General features: G+C 49.3%; 1 protein-coding gene across 2 annotated transcripts in view; it reads right to left on the bottom strand.

Moving 5' to 3' along the window:
• Positions 1-16,238, bottom strand: part of ASTN1 (astrotactin 1) — a 244,898-nt gene that overhangs the window by 66,234 nt on the left and 162,426 nt on the right. For both annotated transcript variants that reach the window (XM_016154373.2, XM_016154374.2), the window contains exon 9: positions 803-877. In XM_016154373.2, coding sequence (XP_016009859.1) covers positions 803-877 — 75 coding nt within the window. The remainder of the gene's footprint in view (positions 1-802; positions 878-16,238) is intronic.

Genomic DNA, 16,238 nt, shown 5'->3' with positions numbered 1-16,238 from the left:
CGCCCTCGTGCCATGTCCCCGCTGCCAGGCCAAGCACAGTCAGTCTCTGGCCCTTAGTAGGTACTCAGCTAACGCGTGCTAAGTGAAGGGCGGTTTCACAAAATAAGTGGATGATAAGATCTTAGTCTGGAAATAAACGTGTGTTACAGTTTATTTTCATAACCTTTGTGAAAATCCAGGAGTTCATGGCTGGGCCCCAAATCCTTCCTCTGCTTGCTGATTTTTCTAATACGTGCTATTCCCAGGTATGTAGGTAGAAATTTGGGAGGGACTAGAAATACTCAACTTGATCAGGAGGGTGGTAGATTAAAAAACTAATAATAACAACGAAGTAGAGCCGAGAAAAGGGGGAGGCAGGGGCGGGAGAGAATCATTGTGAACAACTTAAGAAGGCACAAATTAGATGCACAATGGAGAGGCAGAGAGTGACATTAATTGCCTGCTCCGTGCGAGTGTCTGTGCCAGAGGCTCCCCCTGCATCGTCTCATACACTCCCCGCGGCAACAGAGCAGGGCGTGGAATGCAGCCCCATCTGACAAACATGGAGACTGGAGGCTCCGAGAGGTCAGTCAGTCACTGGGGTTCACAGAGCAGGCGAGGAAGGAAGCCAGGAACCAGACGGAGTCTGTGTGACCCCGAAGTCCACGCTACCACGGGGTGACGGGAAGGTAAGTGCTTTCGTTACTAGGTGGGCAAAACAAAGTATTTGCGTTTTTACCTCACCACTAGGAAAGGGGGTTCACCGGCACGTGGGACACGGGGCTCGCAGACACCCAGAGCGAGCCCCTAGACAAGCACTTACCTGAATATTTTATCAGAAGGCTGTTCTCCCAAAACCAGGTCAAAACCTCGCTGAAATATCGTGTAAGGCCAAGGCCTAAAAGGAGAAAACATCATTCGATTAAAGGCAACTCAACCGGCACGCCCTGAACATCCGCTTTGCGCCAGGCACGGTGCTTGGTTCTGGAGACCCAAAGACAACGAGGACCTAGGTCCTGTCCTCAAGAATCTCGCAAATGTGAGTTTACTCAGGACCTCGGATGCTGGAACCTGACCAAGAACAGGATGAATGCAAAAATCACTGAACCACCAGGAAAGCAGAATTTCATAGACATAACAATTGGAACTACATATAGAGTAAGAGTATATTAAGGTGGACCTCACATCGCCATAATTCATAGTCCTTCAGATATAGATGTAACAGAAATGTAGCATTCCCTCTCTTAAGAGGAAGGGACGGCATGATTTCCGGGGAAAGACGAAGCTTCTGGAATCAGACGGTTTGGGCTCAAACCTTGTTGAACCTACTGCCCAACTCTGGGCAGATTATTTGTACTGTTGAGTGTAACTGCATCACTTGTGAAAATGGGGTTAGTAAGAGTTGCCTCACAGACCACTGTGAAGATTAAGCAAAAATTTTAAGCCAAGGCTATACTGCTCATCCATGGTCCCTTGTCAGCGTGTTCCCTTTCCTTACTCGGAATGACATGAAGATTCTCGGTCTTTGTCTGGTTCCAGACCTTGCTCTCTCACTGGACATAGTCTCCGTGGACAACCCAGTTCTACCAACCCCGTAACCTACTGATTAAGAATTTCACTGTATACATGCTTTTGGCTTGTAAAGACTACAAAAAGTCAGGAGAATAAGTCAAGATCATTATTTGGGGCTAAATCTAATACTGGACTTTCACCCAGTGGTTGTCAGTGTGTGTGGGGGGGCGTTAGGGACAACTGTGGCAGTTGCTCTTGAATCACACGATGGCCGGAGGACATTACTGGCATTTAGAAGGCAGGGCCAGGAAGGCTAGAACTGAGCAGTGCTCAGGACAGCTCTGCACAACAAAAACTTCCCCAGGCCCTGCACATTTTTAAACGTCTTTTTGCAGATTTGCTTAGGTAAAAACCTGCTTACAAATATCTGCGCCCAGTTGCTAATTCCATTAACAAATAAGTACAAAGCAGCTTGTACTATTTTAATATACGATGAATTTTCTAGGTGCATGACTACCATATAAATTGAGGAAAGATTATATATTATTACTTATAAATTCTACCGTGTGTTTGTAATTTTGGAAAATCATATTATTGTCCGCAATGCTGTTCCTGGTCTTTTGAATCACTGTGACAGCATCTGCATCAGTCTGTATTGATCTTACATATATTGTGTATCTCATATCACTTTACACGTTAGGTACAAATGTCTGTTAACTCTACTTCACCTATTTTAATACTACCAGAGTATTTACACATTAACATAGTTATATTATTACTTTCTCATAATTTCTTTAATTACTATTAAGTAATTATATCTATTCTTTGAAAATTTCTGTATATAGAGTTTATGAATTTCATTTAAAGATTATGAAAGGAGTTAAACATTTCTGTTATAAAATAAGGTGTTGGGTCCGATGAGGTTGAGAACCACCCACTTAACCCAACCAGCTCACCAATTAACCACATGAGCTGGGAGCTGCTGGGAGGGCGGGTGGGGACAGGGACCGCACGAGAGAATGGCTTGAATGAAAGCACTTCTTATTTACGCTTTCTACTTGAAAATGCTTTATTCTGGGAGTTCAATTTAGAAATACCTGGGGACAGCGAGAGTCCAGTACCAGAGACTGTGCTAGGAACACCCTTCGCATCAAGCAGACAGCTCCCCTCGCCCCCCTGTGTTTCTGTTTGTTCTGCTCATTGGACCCACAGAGCAGGGTTTGATTCCGATTCTTTCTTGTTGAACTGTAACTGGTGACTTGGGGTAGCTAAAAAAGACGTCTTAATTCAAGATAAAGTTTAGAAATTGTGGCTTGCCCACATGATCCCAAACACCTAGAAGGGGCAAGCAAAAGAGAAGAGAGATGTGCAACTTCATCTCTTTTTTTTTTTTTTTTTTGGGCAAAATCGCATCTTGTTTACTATCAGTTTAATAATTTCAAATAATACACATTTTGCCTTTGAGTCATCTCTAGTACTCAAAACTGGTACAATGATATGTAATTAGAGTTAATTCTTGGCACAGTTCCTAGGTTGTTTGAAAATATATTTTGTGGAGCCAAATTTTAGGACCGGTGTTTATTACGCCGTGAACAATTAGCTGCACAGAGTAACATAAATAAACCCGTATTCGAGCCATAGGTGAGGAATCAACGAGCCCAGAACTATTAAGCACATGTGGCCAAACTGCTATGCCAGGTCAAAGAGACTTCATGCTCTGGGTGGGCGTGGATGTGAAGAAAGGCAACTGAGATTCAGAGCACGCAGGTGTGCGAGGTAGGCCCCGCCCCGATCACGTCGCCAGGCAGTGGGGTACAGCAGTAGGACGTGGGTTCCAGAGCCAGCCTGCCTACTTCAAATCACAGCTGAGCCACCAAATGCATTTTGACCATGAGTCAGCGCCCTGATCATCTCTGTTCCCATTTCCTCATCTGTAAAACACGGCTGATGGGAATAACTGTCACACCTGGTAAGGTGGTTCTGAGGAAGAACCAGTTAACATGTTTGGAGCAGGGTCTAGCATTTAGTAAGTGTCATACAAGCATTTCTTAAGTAAGGCGGGTTTATTAGTTACCTGACTCAAATGTAAATAATAGATTCCCAAATTTCTACAGAGGAAGAGGTGTCTTGCCCTAAGGTGTAGATACAACAGCAATACCAGGCGTTAACTCAGTCTACGAAAGAGTGTGCGTTGGCTGGAGAGGAGGCGATGATGACTATGGGAAGACCAAGCTCCCACCAAGCCCCTCACCCACTCAGCGGTCACTGCACAGGGCAGTGACTATACAGCGGTGACCATGTATACAGAGAGAGGGAGGAGCAAATTGTGACGTGGCAAAAGAAGTCAGAGTCGCAAACTGCTCCAGCAAAGGTATGAAGAGGACTTACTCATTTTCTCCCCACTAGTCAGGACCGATCGGTCAGAGCGATGGGAATTCTTCTTTGATCTATTTAGCAAATATTTGTGGAGGGCCCGTTGTGTGCGAATTGTGATACTTGGCAAGGGCGGTCGGAATAAAGAGGTTCTTGCCTGCAAAGGAACCTACGGTCTTCCTGAAGAAATACACACATGTCCAGACAAATGGAAGAGAACGAGTTAAAGCCAGGAGAGACGGCGTCACAGGGGATGGGCTAAGTGGCGGCGGCGGTGGCAGATCATGCGTCCTGGGTGCTGGCGATGCTCGGAACGACACTGGTGCCCACCAGGCTCGCTGAGCTCCTCGATGGGCACTCTTCTAGAAAAAAGCAGGGGCAAGCGACAAAGAGCTGGACCTCTGAAGCTCAAAGACACTTTGGAGCTGAGCTGCCCGAGACCCACCGAAAGAGGAGAGCCCTCTCTGCGTGCAAGTCTAAGTACGGAAACAGAACTGGACGTTGAGTCCCATGTCCAGACTTCGGCGGGAGTGGCCTCGGAAACGGTGTCACGGCCCTCGTCACTGTCCGCCCATTGCTCCGTGTCTCATGCCGCAGGCTCCCTTCTGCCAAAACGGCTGCCGCGCACGGCGGAGCTCGCGGCTTTCCAGGCTGAGACCTCAGAGGAGACACCTCCCCTGCTCGGTAGGACACAGTGATCCCAGAAGAACTTCTCGACGCGTCCTGGGTCAGACGAGCGGCCGGGGCCAACCCAGGAGACGGCCACTCCCAGGTGGTGTTCAGGGGAGGAGGGTGAGTGTCACCTGAGCCCCTCTCTGCTTGTGGGGCAAAGGCGCCGTCTCCATCAGGACTGGGTGGCATCACTGAGCAGGCTGTGCCCCACGTAGTTTTGTGAGAAGAGTGCCCATCGAGGAGCTCAAGGACAGTGTCAGGCCAGATGGGGGGGCAAGAGGTCGAACCCCACAACTGGAAGAACCCCTCGGTCTCTTGACCTTAACTTGGCTTATCCAATAATCTCTGTCCTGCATTGGGCGACCCAGTCCCATCTCCTTAGTTTAGGAAAATTAGCCGAATCAGAAGTCAGAATAAAGTTTGCTTGTTGGTTAATATTTTCATTCTGACAAATCAAGACCTTAATGATCATCTTCCCACGTGGGCAGCTACCAATGGCCAGATTCAGGGGCATCACAGGATAGCATGAGAACCAGCTGGGACTCCTCGCCTCAAGCAGGAACCTAATCTGTGACATAGGGGACCCTGACGTAATGAAACCCAGCAGGCAGCAAGCCACACTTGCGCGTCACGTACGCTCGGAGATGACTGGAAATATCTTATTTGCCTTTTCCGTTCTCCTCCATGTCACACCATGCCCACGGTGGATGCGGAGTCTTCCCAAAATACCGGGGATTCCCAAGCCTTCGGCTGCTCTCCTCAGCTCTTTCTTGCTCTTCTTCACCAAGACAAACCAGTTGCCGCTGGGTTTATTTCTTCAGGCTTGGCATTAGGCCTTGACTGGACCTGATGGGTTACCTGGGCATGTCTTCTGCTATGTAACTCAGACCCAACTGAGTGATGCCAGCCTGTTTGGCAGCCCCGACTGGATGAGCCCTTCAGACCGGCACTCCCGGGGCAGAAAGGGACAAGTTCTGCTCTGGACAAGTCTTTTAAGTGATGTTTCTGATTAGTTGCAGCTCTCCACCTTACCGCGGCATGGGGGAATGGAGGTTGGAAGCTCTTGGACAGTATGCCTGGTGATGGGCTTCCTGTGGAGAGCCTACTATGGGAGCCGTGGGAGGGAGAAGAGATACTAGATAGATAGATAGATAGACAGACAGACAGACAGACAGAAAATAGGTGGGGTAGAGGGTGAGAGAGATGACATGTAAGTACGTATGCGGGGTGTGTGTGCACCGTTCAGTGTAGAGGGAGAGAATGTCTTGGCTGGAGGCAATAATAACTAAGGTATTTCATATGCGCTTGTAGAATCTAGGAGCTTCTGCTGAACTTACACATGTTTTCACTTGTCGCTAAAGAGAACACTTGACAAATTAAAATTTGTCCATCGTTAACGGAAAGCGCATCCTTTTAAGCCTGTCTCTGGCCCACACTAGGAGAAATTTCTCGTAGAAGCATGGTTTCTAAAGTTCCCTCCAGCTACCCACAAGCCAGGGTCCTGACAGAGGATAGCGTGTCCATGTGTAACATGGGAGCTTTTGAGCAAAAGTTCCTTCTCTTATCTAGGTAAATGCATTTGCAGCGGGGTGCATTAGAGGTTCATTTAAAAAATGCTTCCGGAAAAGGGTAGTTTATAAGATATACAGGAGAAAAAGTAAAGAGAAAAATGCTAAATGTGACTTCTCCAGCTGAGCACTCGGTTGGAATACTCCATGGCTCAGTTTACCCTAATGATAAGATGGGGTGATGATTATGCGCCATTGTCTTCACAATCAGTACCTGTTCTGGAAAGGATAAGTACTAGATCGACCGATGCCTAGATTATCTGGTAAATCTGTGGCTTTCTCAGAAGTTAAATAATAAGAACAACCATGCCTACATTTCTGCAGGGCGCTTTGGGGCCTTGGAGGATGTTGTTTCTTTACCTGGAAGTTCTCCCCGTCTCGTTACTTGGATAACTTACACTCTCTTCCTTAAGCCTGGCTTAAAAATTATGTCCCTGATAGACCTTCCCTAAGACGAGGTCATGTCCCCGTGTTATACAAAGCATGCTGGACTCTCCTTCGTAGAACCAGTAACTGTGATGCCCCCGTCATAGACGTAGTTAATGTTCTCTTGCCATCAGACGTAGAGGATTCCGTCCCCGTCTCTGCTGCGTCCTCACTGTCCTGTGGCACACCATCACACAGCAAGCACGCAGGCAAGACCCGGACGGACTACACCGCAAACGAGGTCCAAGGTCGGACAGGTCGGGTTTGGGTCCTAAGCGAGGCGGCCCACCGCACTATGCTACCTTGGGAGAGTCCCTTAATTTCTTTCGGCCCCAGGATCTTTATCTATCAAATGTGGAGGAAATAGCACCAAGAGTTATTAAGTGAGCTTGGGTGTACTTAGCACAGTGCCTGCCACATGGACCACACTCAACAAATTTAATGATATTCATTATAATTAGCATTCCCTTTGGTGAGTAGAAGATGTATTTTTAACATTACATTTTAGAAACAAATCGTGATGATCATGGTATATTTTACAAACTCATGTTATCTTTAAAGATGTAAATTTCATGTAAAGAAAAATTAAATATTGATGTGATTTTATTCATTATTTAATGTCTACTTATAGCTAAACAAATTCATTTAGACTTTCTTATACAGAAAAATAACATATTTGTCAGTAACTTGAAAAAGGAGCAAGGAACGTAGGTTCTGGAACCAGACCGATGGTTCTAAAACCTGGCTCCATCACTAATACACGCTGCGCCTGGCCGAAGGCCGTTCATTTCCACCATTAGAATGTTCTATCCCCTTCCTGCCCTTGCTCCAGTTGTGCCAACGCCGCCCTGTCCCATTCTCCTGTCCTTTCCGATACTTACCCATCATTTCTGGAGGCTTCGGTAGCCCCTAAGGTGACCCTTTCAATTCTCAAACTACTCAGGGCTTGACTTCTTCCCTGAAACAATTCTGCCCTTCACCTCACTCCCATGGTCATAGCCCAGGTCGCTAACATCTGCAACTGCCACATCCGGCCACCTGCCTTTCCCTGAGCCCACCGCTTGCCCTCTTTCCAGTAATTGCGCTGCCATTCAGAGGGTGATGGTACGTCACCCTCTGACGTCCACAGACATTGAGATATAAGGAAGAAACGCTAGAGGAGGTGACAAAGCCAATCTCCCTCCCGCCACTATGACACGCTAAGCAAATAAGAGCATCGTAGAGCCTCGGTTTCTTCATTTGTAGAATGGAAATCACGACAGAGAGCGTACTTCACACGAACTTTACACTGTTGAACAAAGTGCATATAAACAGATTTCAGATCTTTGATAATCTCGGATTATCCATTCTTAATCAACTTCTTTTTTTGCATTTACATTCCATAGCTTGTGTATGTGTGCGTGTGTGCGCTTAGCATACATGATCTCATTTAATATAGTGAAACGCTGACACAATTCCTGCCTCTCTGTGGCTCGGTTTCCTCATCTGTTAAATGGGATAATAGCTCACCAACTGCTCAGGATTAAGTAATTTAATATGCGCAAATAACTTGCAATCATCTGGGATATAGTAAGTTCTGAATAAACGGCTGTAATTATTCTCGCATTATTTGAAATGCTGGTTCTAAATGTTGAAAAGGAGTTTTCTTAAAGAAATTTTAGAAGCAAATAAAATGATCTTTAAAATGACAACAAAGAACAAAACACTGACTTTCCGCCCCTATTTTGAGATTCCAGGATACAACCTTCCTCTCCAAAAGTGGCAATAAAGACAAATACACACAGTGTGATGGATAATTTTACACGTCAACTTGACTGGGCCATGGAGTGCCCAGCTTTTTATCAAACATTATTCTGGGCGAAGCCTTCCCTGGGTGAGAGAGAATTCTTTCTGCCTAATGACCTTCAAACTGAGACATCAGTTTTTCTGCCTTTGGATTTGAACTGAAACATGACTTCTCTTGAGTCTTGATCCTACTGGCCTTCAAACTGGAAATACATCAGTTCTCCTCGGTTTGATGGTCTTTCGGTCAAGTTTCAGGCCTTTGGACTCCTGAAACTACACCATTGGCTCTCTTGGGTCTTCCACTTGCTAACTGCGGGTCTTGAGACATGTCAGCCTCCATAATTGCATGAGCCAGTACCTTATAATAAATCTTTCTATATATTCCACATCCTTTTGGTTCTGTTTCTCTGTAGAATACTGACTAGTACATACCTATACATATACAAATACAGAATCCACGGGTGACCTTTACACCAACACAAAGCATGCCAGAGGATGAGGGAGGTGAGGGGACATGGGCACAGACCCCAGTTACGTGGGAGACATCAGCGCTTTGACCCCTAATGCCTGCCTTATTGGGACAAAGAACAGACAGGTGCCTCTGTAGACTCAGGGGTTATTGGAGAAGGCAGCGCCAGAGCTCGTCTGACCTCAGACGGGGAAAGTTGGCCCAGAGACTTGACTTCGCCTGACAGTCTGGGGTCACGGATCACAGAAAGCAAAAAAAAGACTTCTTGGAAATCAGACATCAGAAAACGCTGGAGACAGTCGCTGCCACGTGCTGAATGAACATTTGCCACGTGCTAGGAAAGCGCTCATCTGGGCGCCATACATGCGTGATTTCACGGCCACCGGGAGAGCTGTACAGCCGCACAGTCATCCCCGGGTTGCAAAGGCAAACAGAGGGTGAGCAAGGTGAAGTAAACCGTCCAAGGTCACGCAGCTGGGAAGGGACAGAGGCGAGCACTGCCTCGGATCGCAGGACCCGTCTTCTCTCCCACACCTTGCTCTCCTCCTCTCCCCACCACGGGCTGCTGGAGGCATCGTGCAAAGATGGCGCCGGGTCTCCAGGCAGGGACGTTGCCTGGGTACTGGCCTGGCTTGCCCACCCCGCCCCTCGCCTCTAGGTACAGAGTGGTGGGTGTGGTAGACGTGACCCACGGTGCACAAAGAATTACCTGCTGCTCTGCCTGGGTCTTCACAGCGCAGCTCTAGCATACGCCATGTGGTACTAAGGTCACCTGTTCACCTGCCTTCCTCTTTAAATGTTCTCTCATTGACATGGCTACTGAATCTCCCGTAAACTTGCGTCTCTCATAAGTGACAGTTAGCAGAATGGTTCTCAGGCTTTGGGATACGTCAGATTCACCCCACATGTGCGCACAGTGGTTCTCAAACTCTAGTTGCCCTCATTCCACATGCCTAGGGTGGACCACACATCAGTATTTTTAAAAAGTTAGCTGGATGATCCTAAAGCACGTGATAAGTTGAGAACCACCAACCTAGTATGTGCCGGCTTGCACACACTCCCAGCCAATCTGTATGAATGAGTTTGGCATTCTATGAAATCTGACTGCCATTAAAACCGAAGTTACAACTGAGCCTAAGGATTCATTAGAACCCACTTTTTGAATTTCTGAATAACAATGAGAGATGAAGCATATTGAGCTCCTTCCTGTCCCCTTTACTGATGAATTAAGATTCCCAAATCTCATTATAATTATATAAGTCATACATTTGTTTTTTTTTTTAACTGTCAGTCATTTTGATTTCACTGGATCAACATTTCCATTAAAAGAGTATTATACAGAGTTGGGATTTTCGTACATTCATAAATGCATCCACGGGTACAGATCCCCATACACGCATACATTCATGTGTCTGTGCACATGCTACGCACACACACACTCGCACTCCACGCATTGCCACAGCTGCGACAATTCCTCCGGGGCGGGAGGAAGGGGTCCGATGGCTGGTAGGACTCACTGCTGCTTTCCTCCTCCTACCCTCTCAATGTCCCGGTAGCTACTGGGGACTCTGAGGGCACTCCTGCAGAGCACGTCCACAGAGAGCAGGGCCCCCCGCAGCCACCACCAGCCTGAGAATCACCCAGTGGCGTGAGCTTTGTGGACGCGCTCTGGAGTCAGACAGACTTCCACTGGAGTCCCAGGTCTGGATTTGAGTCCCTTGCCAGCTGTGTGAAACTGACGACGTAGTTATTAACCTTTCTAAGCCTCTCTTTCTTTTGCTATGCAATGGTGATAATAACTGCCTGTTACTCACAGGACTGTAAGAAGATTAAACGAATGAATAAATACAGTTCCCGTACGACGACTGAAATACAGTTGTCACTTTCTAAATGTAAGTTTCCTTCCCCCATCTCTCTCTGGACTCCAAATCGAAAGGCTCGGTTGATCTTCACCCCGGGCTAATGCAGCCAGGGTCTTGAGTTCAATCCCCCTGAAAGCTCGTTAGTCTCGCTTACTCCTGCCCACAGACTCAGCCTGTGTGGCTATCCCTGGACACCCATCTTCGCTCACAGATGAGCAGGGCGCAGGCTGGGTAGTGGATCTGTGCAAATCCATCCCCGTACGAGAAAAAGACTCAGCGCCTAGTCACTGCTGAGTGGGACCGACCCACCCCAAGCAGGTTGCAAACCGAGGGCTCTCCCGACCTCACCGCCAACACACGCATGCAATTCCAGCCAGAAGTCAGGAAAGCGAACCGCACTAACACGAGGCGAGAGGCAGGAGACGTGCGGGAGAGGAGACAGCTTCCTGCAGGCCCGTAATTTTATGTCGGGGGAAATTGACAAGGTAAACAAACCAGGGGAGAATCACAAAATCCATCAAAGACTTGTATTTAGTATAGATCTCTTGCTCTTTCCCTAAAGTCCTTTTCTATTTGCTAATTTGTTTCAATTCAACATATATTTAGCAAGTTTTGCTATAAATTCGATCTTTCATTCACTTATTCATGTATTTACTTACTTGAAAAATATTAATTAACCAATTGCCACGTAAAACACACTTTACTAAACACTGTCATGGGGCACAGAAATGATTAACACACATTCTCTGCCATCGAGGATTTCATTAATGTGGTGAGTCATTCTTTAAGCAGCGATCACGGCAGAGGGTTCTGGGACACACAGGTAAAAGGCCGGGTCCCTGTCTCAGATCGTGGTCTAACGGGATAAGAATGACAAGCAAACAATCCGTGGCATTTGGTTTGTCAATTTTTATCAGACAGCAAGTTAAAGTCATTATTTATTGTACATTTACTAGTAGTCGATGAGCCAAATGCCTTACATTTATTATTTAACTCAATTCTCATTAAAAAAAAAAAACTGAGGCATAGATATGATATGATTTCCATTTAATAGATGAGGAAAATGAGGCTTAGGAAAGTTGAATAACATTAGCCAAAGTCACAGCTAACACACAGCAGGGCCAGGGCTTAAGCCCAGCGCTCTCGGACACCGAAGCCCTTGCCATGACCTTGGTCTGTCACCTCCACCGTGGTGATGCCAGAGGACAAAGGGGAGTCCCTGAGCTGCGCTGGCCGCGATGAACGAGACGCCGCCCCATCCACATTCCCAGGCGGGAATGACAAGGAAGGACTGAAGGGGCTGGCGTTTCCCTGTGAGCGTGTGGCGAGGTGGGCAGCGGGTGGCTGGATAAGCAGGGCTGACAATGAAAAGAGAGGAAAACACAGAGACGGGGGTGAAAACAGAGGTCACGGGCGCAGACGAGACGGTCATCGCAACAGGGCCGCTGAGCAGCCACTCGCTCTCCTGCGATCACCCCGCTCTTGCAGCTGAGATCACTGAGGCTCGAGAGGCTGCGCTGCCAGAAGTCATATGGAGGACAGACGAGGTAAGATCCTTCACTTGTCCATTCCTGCATTCCTCCCTCCCTCCCTCCCTCCCTCCCTTCCTTCCTCGCTTCCTCCCTTCCTTCCTTCCACACACATTCTGCAGCTGGCACGGGCCAGGTTCTACGTTCGGCGGATTCAGAGATGAACCAGAGTGATGGCCCCCGAGGCTCTGCATCGCGGGGTCCACACTGAGGGAAGCGTAAGTGCGGTCAGGGTGAGGGCCCTGAAGGAGGACCACGGTCCTCGAGGGCGCGCGGTCAGGGGCAGCCTGTCTGAGCTGGCGAGGGTTAAGCCCTGGGTCGGGGGATTGTTTCACATAGGGATGGAAAGTTCTATCCTGGCCCTCAGGATAGAACTGGACACGCTTCCCGGCCTCGGGGTTCTAGCTTCCCCCTGCAAATCATCGCAACCCCCTACATTTCCTTGTGATTTTTCATGTAAAAGACGGATAGAAAAAAAGCAATTCTGTGCCTCAGTCGTGTGAGACTTGCAGGCAGCAGATTTCAATCCCCTTTACTTATTTATGGGCCTATTTTTCCCAAGTGCTCCTTTTCCCCGGTCTATTTGTAAACACCATTTTTATTCCTCTTAATCCTTTTGGCAGCATTAACTCGTTCTGTACTCGCTGCCTTTATCTTTCCTATGAAAAACGTTCACAGACATAGTTAAAAATTCACTGATATATATATTTTTTGTTCTCTCCCAGTACGTTTTCTGATTTGGGGTTTGGAGATGCTCTTCCTTGCATAGGCCTTTTCGTTTGGTTTTTTTTTTTTTTTTTTTTTTTGCTGGACAACGCACTCATCAGCTCAAGATGTGGTTTCCACTGTTCTCATCTCAGTGGCCCAGTGCTGTGGCTCTTTCTTCCTCTCCCCTCTCTCCCTCTTTCTCTCTCTCAAGCCTGCAAAGTACTCGCTCTGACCTTGGACTTGGGCACAGTGGTCGGGCAGCCTGAGGCCTCTGCACTAACAAAAGATCTCGGACCCCCGCGGCCGTTGCTCCTGCTTCTCCCGCAGGCCTCAGATCCACTCGAGCAAACGGCAGCTGCTGAGCCTGCTGCTGTCGGGTTGTGCCGCTGTAGAAGGTTCCAGCCAGAGCCTAATCCATTCTGTCAAACCGACTGCAAGTGGAGCCTTCGGGAAGTCCAGCGATTGTAACAGCCCAGTCAGAGGCAAGGCAGAGAAAGACGCTGCGGCGGACGGGGGCCGTCCTCCGCGCCTCGTGGATACGGCGCCAGCTGTGCGGTTTCTCGGCCCTTTTGGCATTCTCCAGGATGGGGCCTTCATCCTCCCTCCCCGCGGCCAGCCAGGGACAAAGGCTGAGGCTCAGTAATTGTCCAGAACAGACAGCGAGGAGAATGGAGTGCTCGAAAATGCCATTCTGCAGTGTTTGGCTTCTGATTTCCTCTCCCTCCAACGGAGATGATTGGGGGATGCTGAGCATCGCCTCGGGGAGGCGGGCATGGAAGGCCTTCGCCTCCATCGCACGCATCGGGGAAAAGGGACTGAAGACCGCCGCCTTGCAGTTTGCGAGGTGACCGTCACGCTGAACGCTGAGAGGCCGGGTCCTTTCGGGAATGTTGGCACGGGATGGACTGGGCCTCAGGAGATCATCCAGCCACAGGACTTAGAGCCGCGGCCCTCACCGCAGACCCGCCACGTGGCCCAGATTTCAGAGGGTTCGGGGGACACTTGCTGCCACCTGGGGCGGATCACCCTATTTTGAGATGGTGTTAAGCATTCAGCGTCTTTCTCATCTGAATTGAAATCTGCTTCCTTCTGATCTGTACCTGCTAGTCGTGGGTCTGCCTTTCTGGGATAAAGCAAATCAAGTCCGACTCTCTTGCCGCAGCGATCACCATGTCCTCCGGTCACTTCTCCTTCTCTGAACAGCTCCAGGCATGTCACCCAGCCCTGCCAAACGAATGGCCAGCCTCTGGTCACTCTCGTCTGTACAGTGTCTAGTTCGTCACAATCTGCCCAGACCTAAACCTTGACCGACTGACCAGACCGATGTCCCGTAGAGCAAGACACACAGGAGCCTGCAGCCCCACCAACCCTTTCCTGGACTCCATGATGCCACAACCCCGTGCAGGACTCTCAGACAGGGCACACGACAGCCACGATCCCCGTGAGTTTGGCGCCTGGAGCAGATGCTGACGGGAACAGCCACGCTCTTGCCCCTCTGCCGGCCGCCATGGATGCTCCAGGGCCCCACCCAGGTACCCACTTCAGCACCCAAGGGCTCAGCCCCGGAACACTGGGAGCGTGGCTGCTAAGGGGCCAAAGCTGAGGCTCCCTCTGGGAGCTGCTCCTTCTCAGGGGCAGCCCACGCCCGACGGCTGGTCCACGCGGGGCTCACTGCTCTATCCCCTGCCTCATTTTGGGGTGCCTCCGAAGGGTGCTACCTGGCAGCTTCCGGGGACGAGCCCAGAGCTGAGGAAACAGGTTGTAGGCGTGGATTCCTCCCATGCACCTCCTTCCTCTGCCCACAGCTCCAGGTGCCAAAAGCCCCTCTCCACGGATGTATACTGACCACTGGGGTACAGCTAATCCCCTCCTGTTCTCCGTTATCTGGGCGAACTGTAACCCTGAGTCACACACGCACACACATACACACTTTCCTCTTCATCCAGGCCATCTTCCTAGGAGAGGACGTGCATGCCTGAGGAGGACAGGACCTCCTCCCTTCCCCCTGCAGAGGTGGCCGACCCCAGTACCCACTGTGAAGCCCGGATGAGCCGGCAGGGCTGGGCGGCGGGTTTCCAGAGGTGGCGGCGAAGCTCTGGCTCCCAGCCTCGCCTCTGTGCAGCTGACGCTCCAGCCCGCTCTTTCGGCCCCAGGCGGGTCGTCTCCCTTTACCAACACCTTCGCCGATTTCCTTTTCCCAGACTCATCTTCCGCCCATTTGTCTTCACAACATTCACACTCGCTACGGACAGAATAACTAGGAAGAGGATGAGACAACCCATTGCCGGGTCCAAACGGGAGATAAGAGTTAAAGACGGTGACAAACCACCGGGAACGGTTGTAATTTCTTCACAAGAAGGAACACGAAAGCGTGACTCGAAAAACGCAGTAGAATGATAAAGGATACGCACGCTGGGAGAAAGGGAAGCCCGGCCGCCTCGACAGGCCGAAGGCGTGAGCGTCACGCCGGCTTCCGCACATTTCTGCATGCATGGGTGCGTGCGGGTGGGGACCGTGAGGGTAGCCGGGCGTAACACCTTCAGGAGGCGCAGAGATACCCGAAGAGGACGTGGTGGCTAACGGGGAGCGTGTGAACAGGATCGCGGAGAAGGCCGTCGTGAGGGATTATGGAGAATGATCCCAAAGCTTCCTATCTGGGGGGCTGAGCAATTGTTAACGCCATTTATACTGGCCAAGTACTGTGGAGCTAGAGTTGGCATCGAAAGTGGGGAGTGGGTTGGTTCTGTGGTCGGTTCTGGACAAGTGAATTTCGGGGGCTTGCAGGAAACCCACGAGCGAGCATCCAGAAGGCAGTTCGAACCGGAGGCCTGAAACCAGGAAAAGAGATCGGGGCTGGACGCAGAGATTCGGAGGACACAGGTGCATCGATCACGGCCGTGACTGTGGGAGAGGAAGAGGCCGCCCAGGGCAGACAGACGGCCCAGCAGAAGGGGACCAAGGACTCTGCCCAAACCTCCGGGAGAGGCGGGGATGGCAGAGGACCCGGCTGGGAAAAATCTTCCTTTCAGATGTTGAACTGGTTGACCTTCGTCCAGGACAAGAGTTAGTGTGGGGAATGCCGAAGACCAAGGTCTCACTTCAGGTTATTTACGAATTAATAGACATGGGGGAAAAAACTCAAACCTTCTATCCCTAGGTACAGTAACAAAGCAATTTTCAGATTAATTTCTGACTCCTTCCAAAGAACTCGGCTCTGGGTCTGAATCGACATTCTATCCAAACCTGAGTGTGTTGGAGAGTCCCAGCTGATGCTAATTCTACCCTTAGACATGAAACTCAGAGGCAATACTTATTCCTCGAAGGAATCTGAGAGATACAATTCCATTTATCTCTC

Source organism: Rousettus aegyptiacus, unplaced genomic scaffold (genome assembly GCF_014176215.1).
Source record: "Rousettus aegyptiacus isolate mRouAeg1 unplaced genomic scaffold, mRouAeg1.p scaffold_m13_p_17, whole genome shotgun sequence".
NCBI lineage: Eukaryota > Metazoa > Chordata > Mammalia > Chiroptera > Pteropodidae > Rousettus > Rousettus aegyptiacus.
Note: the sequence above shows the minus strand (reverse complement) of the source record. Positions and strands in the feature narration are given on the sequence as shown.